An 11073-nucleotide genomic window follows, 5' to 3' on the forward strand; every position below is an offset into this window, starting at 1 on the left:
TGTATATTCTTAGCTCCTCCCTTTAATTATGGGGAAAGTGATACCTGACTCAGTTTTGCCTTACCTAAGGGAATATGTCTGATGTAATTTTAGATTTTTATTATAAAGCTGTGTTGTGGAGGGAGGGATTGAAGACTGAAAATAAGTCCCTTTGAAAACGGTGTGTGGGCTTTGTAGGCTTAGACTGAAATGGGGTTTTCCCATGTGCATTGTGAATTGTTAGCACCTGTGTGCAACATCACAGTTTTGAGTTATTTGAATTTATATACATCACCCACTAAATGGTGTTCCCGCCTCTGGTTATATATTGCTTCCATGCATCTTGCATGTGCCTGACCTTTATTTTTCTTTCTGAGGTAGGCTTTCTTTTGTATGGTGTACTGGAAAGGCATTAGACCTAGAGCTTGAAGATCTGGATTTGAGTTACTATTCTTGAAACTTTACAAATATGTGACCCTTGTGGTACTTAACATTGAACTATATTGTTCTAATCTGAGAAATGGGGATAATCAAGTTAAAAAGGGTTTTGTAAAACAAAACAAATTCCTATATAATTGTTACTTTTTAAAAAATCCTTAAAATCTACAGTGAATTCTGGTTGCTATGGAATAAAGTTGAAAATCCCTAGTGAGCCTCTTGGAGGTCCTATTTTAGGCAAAGAATATTTGGGCTGAATCAGTTCCCTTTCTGTGCATAGTGTGTTCTGCTTCTACTACTTTGCTCATCATCCCTACCTACCCCATGCTAACTAATTACTCCTTTGTGCCTTTTCAAATCCCACAATTTTCAAGATTTTAAAAATTGTAATTTCTTTGAAGAATTTCCAGACCTGCATTCCAGAAGAGAATTTTCTTCCTTACAGCATTTTTATATAGTTAGTTGTATTCTGGTATCCCAAGTGTTAGATTAAACCATATGAAATTGCCATTTTATAGGTAGAAAATGGTCTAATAAACTGCAGCTTCAAATGTTTGTTAGATATTAAGCATTTCCTAGGATGTGCGTTTTCTTCGCCAGCGTGGAGCTGATTGCTGCTGCTAATTGTTTGGGGAAGCCTTTTAAAAACATTCCAGGAGACTTATTTCTTAAAGCCTGCTATTCTTGAGGATTTTGTAGAAAAACTTTTGTTAATACAAAGCACCATAAGCTCTAGTCATAGGCTTTTTTTCAGTCTGTTTCTTGCCATGTAGGAAACGACATGGGGTTTGATATGTAATAGATAACGTCCTTAATAAATATTGATTGGGGAGGGCACCTGGGTGGTGCAGTGGGATATGTGTCAGACTCTTGGTTTTTCCTTGGGTTGTGATCTCAGGGTCAGGAGATGGAGGCTCCAGTTGGGCTCCACGTTCAGCGTGGAGTCTGCTTGAGACCTTTTTCTCTCTCCCCATGCCCCTTTCCCCACTTGCATGCTCTCACGCTCTCAAATAAATAAATAAATTTTTAAAAATGATTAATTTGAAATGAAACAAGAGGGATCAGGAGGGAGACAAACCATAAGAGACTCTTAATCTCACAAAACAAACTGAGGGTTGCCGGGTGGAGGCAGGTAGGGAGAGGGTGGTGGGGTTATGGACATTGGGGAGGGTATGTGCTATGGTGAATGCTGTGAAGTGTATAAACTTGGCGAGTCACAGACCTGTACCCCTGGGGCTAATAATACATTATATGTTAATTAAAAAATTTTTAAAAAATTAAAATAAGATTTATTTGGTTCTTTGAATTGGACAAGTGCTCTATCCACCTTTACGGGGAGTGGGGAGTGTGGTAAGCTCAACCCTTATTTGTGAAATTGTTGTCACTGGAGAATAGCAATATGAAAGCCTTAGAGCATGGTGACCATCAACCAAAAGGTTTACTTTCTGGCTTGTAAATTTGATTGTCTTTTAAGGGCAAAAATAATAAATCATGTTTAGCTTGTATCTGATGAATTGCCTTTTGAAATTAAGATCTGTTGTTTTTCCTTTATAGGTAAGGTATTTTTCTTTGGTTGCTTTTAAGATTTTTTCCTTTGTCTTAAGCTTTAAGAAATTAAATTCTTAGTATTGATTGCTTTGAGTACATCCTGTTTAGAGTTTTTTTTTTCAGCTTCTTGAATATATCGGTTTATGTCTCTTGCCAAATTTGGCAAATTCTCAGCCTTTATATATCTTTGAGTACATTTTCACCTCCGCCCTCTCTCTCTTTCCAGGACTGCAGTAACACAAATGCAGATTTTTGGTTATAGTCCCAGAGGTCTCTAAGTCTCTATTCAGTTTTGTCTGTGTTGTTCAGGTTGGGTAATTTCTGTTGTTCTTTCTTCCAGTTCATTGATTGTTTCCTCTCTCCCCTCCATTTTGCTGTTAAGCACATCCACTGAGCTTTTTATTTGATTTGTTGTCCCCCCCCCCCGCCCCAGATCAAATTTCAGTTCCACTTCATTCTTCTTTGTAGCTTTTGTTTATTTTTTAAACTGAGATCTATTCACAGAGACTCTTTTTTCATTTGTTTCAGTCATGTTCATGATGGCTTATGGAAGCATTTTTGTAAATAGTTGTTAAAATCTTGGTTAGTTAATTCTAACATCTCTGTCATCTTGGTGCTAGTATCTGCTTACCTTTTCTTTAAGTTTGAGATCTTGGTTCTGGATATGGGGGCTTTTAAATTATTAAATTATTTAATTCTTTCTTTCTTTCTTAATTATTTTTTTATTTTTTAAAGTAAACTGTTCCCTGGGTATGGAACTTGGAAGTTATGACCCCAGGATCAAGAGTAGAGTGTTCTACTAACTAAGCTCTACCATAGGTGCCCCTATGAGGGATTTTTTTTTTTTTTTAAAGATTTATTTATTTGAGAGAGAGAGTGTGCACACAAGCAGGGGAAAGGGCAGAGAGAAAGAGAGAGAAATCCTCAAGCAGACTGCCTGCTGAGCACAGAGCCTGACATGGGGCTTGATCGCAGGACCCTGAAATCAAGACCTGAGCTGGAATCAAGAGACGCTTAACTGATTGAGCCACCTGATGCCCCTCTTTTTCTTTCTTTCTTTCTTTCTTTCTTTCTTTCTTTCTTTTCTTTCTTTCTTTCATTCATTCATTCATTCTTTCCTTCTTTCTTTCGTTCTTTCTCTCTTTCGTTCATTCTTTCTTTCTTTCTTTCAAAAGTAGTTTCCATGCCTGGGATGGAGCCCAAAATGGGATCCAAACCCATGGCCCTGAGATCAAGACCTGAGTGGATATCATGAGTTGGGCGCTTAACCGGCAGAGCTGCCCAGGCACCCCTGAGACATTTTTTTAAGTTGAAACCTGTGGAATTTAAGAAACAAAACAGAGAACATAGAGGAAGGAAAGGAAAAATAAAATCGCATGAAAATAGAGAGTGAGGCAAACCATTAATAGTCTCTTAACTCTAGGGAACAAACTTGGGGGGGAAGGTGGGGAGGTGGGTGGGAGGATGGGTAACTGGGTGATGGGGCATTAATAAGGAGGGCACTTTAATGAGCACTGGGTGTTATATGCACCTGATAAATCACTGAATTCTACCTCCGAAACTAATAATACAGTATATGATAATTGAATTTAAATAAAAATTGAAACCTGGACATTTAAAAATTATGGATCTTCTTATTTAAACCTTTGATTTTACTGGCTTTTTTGGACACCCCTATAGCAGAAGTGTTAAAAGTTACTGCCTAGTGGTGTTAAAAGTCAGCTCCTGACACTTGAGGTGGAAGGAGCTCCTCATTGCTATGGGATGGGGGTGGAAGTTAAAGCTCCCACATGGTAGGGGTACTCATTCCTGGTGGGCCATGGTGAAAGTCCTGACTCTTCAACATGCTTCCCTTTGACAGTGTGGTGGAGTTGGAGGTTTCATACCAATCCTAATGAAGATGGAAATCGTAGGCTCCCTACTTGGCCTGTGCTGGGGTGGGTGCAATTGGGCCTCTTTTTTCTGTGGTGCTTGAATAGAGTGATTATTGTCTAATAAAAGTTTCCTGTCCTATTAGGCTGCCACTTTCCTCCTGGCCTTTTGTTTAAAGAGCAGCGTTTTGTTGGCACTTTTTTTGAGGGGGGCGGTCTATACCTATTGGCATTCCTGGGTTGCTGGCTTTTCTATCTTCAAGACTGGGATTTATGAGGCAAAAAGAAAACCCATAAAAACTAGGGAACTCATCACCGCGTCTTTCTTTGCGTCAAGCTCTCTAACTGTTGTCAGCTTTCAGAGTCTTTAGGTTTGTTTTGTATGTAATATCCAGGGTTTTTAGTTGTACTTTATTAGTAGGAAGAATGGGGCAAGTTGTCTATTCTTATCTTCCTGAAGGCTTATGTCCTCATTTTCTTTCAAAAACACTTTCGTACAAATGTCTTCAAATACCAGTAGTAAATAGAAAATAAATTCTTTTTTTCTTTTTACTAATTCATTCATAGTTTTTATGCTGAGCCTTAGTAGCATATAATGAAATTATACTTTTTTTTTTTGTCTTTATTACAGATTCTGATGCTCACAGTACCACCTCAAGTGCCTCCCCAGCTCAGTCTCCTTGCTATAGTAACCAGTCAGATGATGGCTCAGATACAGAGATGGCCTCTGGCTCTAACAGAACGCCAGTTTTTTCCTTTTTAGATCTCACATACTGGAAAAGGTAAAAGCAACAGAAAATATCTCTATAACCAGCATACCTTCTTAATTACAGGGGATGGTTTCCCACTTCCTTAGCAATTAAATGGCATTTGGCAAACAGCTGGTAGCACACATGGTTGGAGGTGGATTAAGCAAGAATTGAGCTGAGAGTTGGGATTTTGTGTGCTTTCCTATTAAAATTGATGTAAAATAAAAATCACATTAGGGAACCTAAATTTCCTATAATGGAATAGACTAGGTAGTGTGACTGTTCTCTGACTAGTTCTCTCACTGAAAAAAGTAAAAGCTAGAAATACATATTTTTTTAAGTCTTTAAAAATAGCATTCATAAATGAGTAAATTAATAGGAATAATTAGAGGCCAAACTGCTAAGTGAATGTGGGACCACCAGAGTCAAGGAAGAGAGAATAGACCAGGAAAGAATATTCAAAGAGAAAGTGATTAAGGATTTTTCTTTTTCACAGATTTGGGAAGACTAACAAAAGTGAGATAATAAGCATTTATCTCGTGATAGAGAAAATTTACCCATAGATGGCTTCTTACAGTGAAACTGTGGAACATAAAAAACAGATCTTTAAGCACTGAGGGAAAAAAGACATTATTTTCAAACGAATAGCAAACATACAAAGCTGAGTTCTCAGCATGAACAAAGGAAGTCAAAAAACAATAGATTAATATCTCTAATGGACCAAGGGTTTGTAACTCTCAACCTAGAATTATATGTAGCAAAAAAGTTTCCTTTGTGTGGGGTGCCTGGCTGGCTCAGTTGGAAGAGCATATGACTCTTGATCTTGAGGTTGTGAGTTTGAGCCCCACATTGGGTATAGAGATTACTTAAAATAAATGAACTTTTAAAAAAATTATCTTTTATGAATAAAGGCATAAGACTTTTTTTTTTTAAAGATTTTATTTATTTATTTATTTGACAGAGATCACAAGTAGGTAGATAGGCAGGCAGTGGGGGTGGGAAGCAGGCTCCCCACCTAGCAGAGAGCCCGATGTGGGCCAGGACCCTGAGATCATGACCTGAGCTGAAGGCAGAGGTTCAACCGACTGAGTTACCCAGGTGCTCCAAGACTTTTTGACTGGGAAAAAAAATTTGAGAATTTGCTGCCAAGTTGACCCTAAACATCAGAGTTCTACAGGTAGAAAAAGATCCAAGATTAAAATTCTGAGGGTAGATAAAGTAGCAAACATTTAGGTAAATTTAAACAAACACTGACTGCTTGAAATAAGAGTAGTTGTGGGAGTAAAAAAAGAGAAAGAATTACAAGACAACAGTATCATTTAAGTCTAGACAATAAAAGTGATAGGAGTTAAGGTATCCTAGCATCCTTTGCAATATTAGGAATAAATACATTGAATAACTTTATGACTAGATGAACTATGTCACCACTAAAAGAATAGGTAGAGTGAAAACCTCCAGAGTCAAAAAGGGGAAGGCAGAAAGCTTAAAAATTACTGAAATATACCTAAAAAACAAGATGAAAGTAGGAAACCTCTGTATATTTGTAAATTAAGAAACCGAGTCCAAAGGAGAAAGTATAATATAAATGAGAAAATCTTTATGAATAAAGAGTAACTGAAAAATACCATGAATCAGAACATAAGGTATGAAGTTTAAAAGAGTTGGAGGAAAAGTTAATGCCTTTATTTATTTATTTAAGATTTTATTTATTTATTTGACAGAGACCTTGCGTAAGAGAGCACAGAGCATGTGCACAAGCAGGGAGAGCAGAATGGGGAGAAGCAGGCTTCCTACTGAACAGGGACCCTGACGGGGGGCTGGATCCCAGGACTCTAGGATCATGACCTGAGCTGAAGACGCTTAGCTGACTGAGCCACTCAGGCGCCCAAAGTTAATGTCTTTAATGCTTAGAAAAGAAAGACTAAAAATAAATGAAGTGATATGTATCCAGTTTAAAGATTAATGAAGTCCAGTACAAAGAAAAATAAAAGCAAGGAAGTCTTGAAGATAGGAGTAGAAACAAAGGGAGTAGAAAACCAGTATGCAGTGAATAGGATCAGTAAGGATAAGAGTTGGATCTTGAAAAAGACCTGACCAAAAAAACTACTAGAGATGAAGCAGATAAAGAAAAGAGATAATACACATAAGCATCTTGGATAACAAAAGGGAGATGAGCTATAAATAAATTTTAGGGACTCTTGGGTAGTTCAGTCTGTTAAGCATCTGCCTTCAGCTCAGGTCCCAGGGTCCTGGGATCAAGTCCCACATTGGGCTCCTTGCTCAGCAGGGAGCCTGCTTCTCTCTCTGCCTGCTGTTCCCCCTGCTTGTGTTCTCTCTCTGTTCCTCACTCTGAAAAATAAATAAATAAAATCTTAAAAAAAAAAAAATCTAAAAGTCAGTAGGACATTACAAACATCTGTGTGCCAGTAAATTGAACATATAGGTGAAGTGGATACATTAATAGAAAAAGTTTACCTAAATTGTCTCAAGAAAAAAATAGAAAACCTGTATATTCTTACAGTAAGTTGATTCATTGGTCATTCTTCCCTCCAAAAACCCCAGGCACATTTAGGCAAGTTCTGCCAAACATTCTAGAAAAAATTATTCTGATCTTGCATTGGCTTTTTCAGATTATGAGTAAAAGAGAGCATTCTATGAGGCTAGCTAACATAACTTCAAAACCAAAAGAGTATATCATGACCAGAGTAGATTTATTCTAGGGATATAAGATTGGTTTAAACATTAAAAATCAACTGATAGAAATTTGTCACATTGACAGTTTGTAAAGGAGGGGGAAAATGCCTATCTTCTTAGCAGTACTTTGAAGATGCTTGATAAATTTGAATGTTTCTTCAAAGTTCAGAATAAAACCCTAAGTAAATAGGAATACAGGGGAACCACATTGATAGATAATTGTCATTTACAGGTCAACATGAACATGTTTCCATTTCTGTATCCCAGCAACATAATATAGAAAACATTTAGGTACGCATTGATGCGTGTAATGTGTTTGTAGTTAGAGGAAGTTATAGAAAAACAGAGTGGATAAATAAATTGTGGTATGTTTACCTGGTAGAATACTATACATAAAATACAATAAAAGCTCTAACAATAGGTATGAACCTCAATGTTGAGCAAAAAAATTGCGGCATAGAACATGATTCCATATATATGTTTCTTTTAAATAGGAGATAACCAAGCGATATATGTTGAGATGCAGATGTGGTAAAACTATGAAGTGTAAAAGAAAAAGGCAGTGATAAGTTTAAAATGAAGGTGGAGAGAATGAGATGGGGTAGGGTGGGATTGGAGAGGGGCATACAGGGGTACATCATTATTTTTTTCCATAGATTATGTGATCCATGGATGTTTTGTCATTTTTTATGCTTTATGTATATTTGATTATATTTACCAGTTGTATCTGCCTGTCTATGATGGCTGGTTTTTTTTCCCCCCAAGAGTCAGTGATTTTTAGAGGAAACAGTTCGTAATGTTAGGAGCAGCTTCTGAACCTGACTGCTGTCTCTAAGAATGACCCCTGACCCCCTTAATATTTGATAAGCTTCCAGTGTGACATTTAAGGGGCCTGGGTAATTCACATAACTTAACTAACTGGGGGTCTCTCTAGGAGCCTTTCATTTGGAATGTTTGCTCTCATCCTATACTTAGTTAAAAGGATGTAGATTTTTTTCCCCTTTGTTTTCTTGTACTAATAGTTTTCTACCTTATTTTAATCTATTTCTCTCCCATTTTTCTCTTTTAGACAGAAAATATGTTGTGGGATTATCTATAAAGGCCGTTTTGGGGAAGTCCTCATTGACACGCACCTATTCAAGCCTTGCTGCAGCAATAAGAAAACAGCTGCTGAGAAGCCGGAGGAGCAGGGGCCAGAGCCTCTGCCCATCTCCACTCAGGAGTGGTGACTGAGGTTTAGGTAGAAGGGGAACAAAAACGATTTAAATTTTGCAAAGAAAAAGCAACAAAACCCTCCTATTTTTAACTCGGATACCTGCTATTCTGCCAAAAGACAATTTCTAGTGTAGTTTTGAATGGGTTGTTACTTCTCCAGTTCCACAAACTCTGAAGCCAGTGTCTAGCTTACTAAAATAAAAAAAAAGTGTACATAATATTTAAGATGCTGAGTATCTCATAGGAAAGCTGAATGCTGCTGTAAAGTGCTCTTTAAGTCTTTTTTTTTTTTTTTTCTTAATCCCCTTCTAATGAATGAAACTAGGGGAATTTCAGGGGACAGAGATGGGATTTGTTGTATGATAAACGTATGTAGTTTTAGTCTTTCTATATTGAGAAGCAGTGGTTGGGGCATTTTTTAAGATGGCTGGCTATACTTGTTTCCTTCATGATAATAAATTTGTCATAACTCAGTAACATGGACTTGCCCCTAGAGGTAGTTGTTAATAATTTTGCAATAATAAGGTCTTGCCAAGGTTCTGATGATTCAAACCTGTACTACTGAATATGAAGCAGGACAGACTGAGCTCTCTGGTGCAAATACCTTGAAGGAGTAATTTCTAAATATACAGAGAGGTAACTTGACTGTATATGTTGCATCCTCTGTCACCTCCCTCCATATTGATATTTGATAAAGATTTTAATCTATATTGAAACTTCTAAAACAGAATCAAAGCTCCTCTGGGGAAATGTCAAGTTTTAGGATGAGCAATCCTAAAGGAATAGTACCAAAGCATTACCACATGGTAGAGATTGCATTCTATTAAAAAGGTTAAATTATCTGAAAAAATGTGCAAGTCTTCAGGATGGCACACACAAATAAACAAAGGTTAATGCTTCTTGGGGCACATTTCTTAGAGGGCTTGCCTAGTGTGTAAATAATTGACTTTTGTTTGTGTTACATGACTGGTGACTTCATTGAAAATCTGCACAATTCAGTTTTAGCTCTGGATTACTTCAGTTGACCTTTGTGAAGGTTTTATCTGTGTAGAGTGGTTGTTTGACTTGTTTTAATCTATTAGGGTTTTGGGTTTCTTTTCACTCTATATTAAAGTAAAATTCTACTAAAAGAAAAGAGGTGTGTGTTAATGCTGAGTGGGTTGGTTTAGGTTTGGCTTCTTAGAGTCAGGCATTGTGAACCTTGAGATACTTGATGATAAATCCTGAACCCAGAGCTCTTCAGTTCTAAAGTCTTCTTTTGAAAGCCTTTTATTTGAACCCAAACCAAAGTACTCTCATTGCCTCTTTTCTAAACGTTCAGGAAGAACATACCACCAGTTCAGACTTTTCATAAGGCAGGATCATTTGCCTGCCTTATAGTAACATAACTCAGTGCTTATTTTTAAAACTGGATTTTTAAAATTGGATAGTATGAATAACAATAAGGAGTGAGCCACTTTTTATGGGCACCCTATAGTTTTATAGTTCTTAATCTAAACTTAAAATTTTATATTTCTTCCTTATGGCAAAAACTACAAGCCACCATATGCACAGACTACACAGTGAGTTGGGTTGGCTCTCCCACAGCCTTTGAGGTGTATTACAAGAGTCCCAGCCATTATCATCTTCCGCCTGTTATTTTGAAATGGTTTTTTTTTCGTTTTTGTACATTTTGGCTACAGTATTGGTGGTAGAATATACTATAATATGGATCATCTCTACTTCTGTATTTATTTATTTATTACTAGACCTCAACCACAGTCTTCTTTTTCCCCTTCCACCTCTTTGCCTGTAGGATGTACTGTATGTAGTCATGCACTTTGTATTAATATATTAGAAATCTACAAATCTGTTTTGTACTTTTTATACTGTTGGATACTTATAATCAAAACTTTTACTTAGGGTATTGAATAAATCTAGTCTTACTAGAAAATAAAAGAAGCTGTTTTGTGGCTTTGTTTAAAAGGTGTTCTTAGTTAAGAAAAACTAACGTTTTTGGCCTTCCCAGATACTCAGTTTAACTCCGTAAGTTTTATAATAAGGCATGAAGAAAAAAACAACTCTTTATTGAGAGATACTTTAAAATAAAAGACATTGTAACTGATATGATCAATAATTAACTTTAGTAGGTAAGATGATTTTAATAATGAAGAACAAAATCTCTCCAGTGGTTGGTTTATTCCTTTTTTTTCCCTTATTTATTTTCTATGCTTCTGTTTTGTATTCTATTTTTATTTTGTCTTACTGTTTTTTTTTAAATGTCTTCAATGTTTGTTTTTGGTTTTTTTTTTTAAGATTTTATTTATTTATTTGTCAGAGAGAGAGAGAGCGAGAGAGAGTTAGCACTGGCAGACAGAGGCAGAGGGAGAAGCAGGCTCCCCGCCGAGCAAGGAGCCCGATATGGGACTCAATCCCAGGATGCTGGGATCATGACCTGAGCCGAAGGCAGCTGCTTAACCAACTGAGCCACCCAGGCGTCCCAAATGTCTTCAGTGTTTTAATGTCTATGATGTGGTTTTACTGTTACTGTCTGTTGGCATAGTGGGAATCCTCATTGAGACTTTAAAGAAATTATAAAA

General features: G+C 36.8%; 1 protein-coding gene across 4 annotated transcripts in view; it reads left to right on the forward strand.

The window, feature by feature from the left end:
• The window catches only part of SINHCAF (SIN3-HDAC complex associated factor), a 30624-nt gene extending 20201 nt beyond the window's left edge, over positions 1–10423 (forward strand). For all 4 annotated transcript variants that reach the window (XM_080810449.1, XM_080810451.1, XM_080810452.1 and 1 more), the window contains exons 5-6: positions 4468–4618; positions 8349–10423. In XM_080810449.1, the coding sequence (XP_080666575.1) occupies positions 4468–4618; positions 8349–8508 (311 nt within the window). In that variant the 3' untranslated portion in view covers positions 8509–10423. The remainder of the gene's footprint in view (positions 1–4467; positions 4619–8348) is intronic.
• The last annotated feature ends 650 nt before the right edge of the window (positions 10424–11073 follow it).

Source organism: Martes martes, assembly GCF_963455335.1.
Source record: "Martes martes genome assembly, chromosome: 8".
Lineage (NCBI taxonomy): Eukaryota > Metazoa > Chordata > Mammalia > Carnivora > Mustelidae > Martes > Martes martes.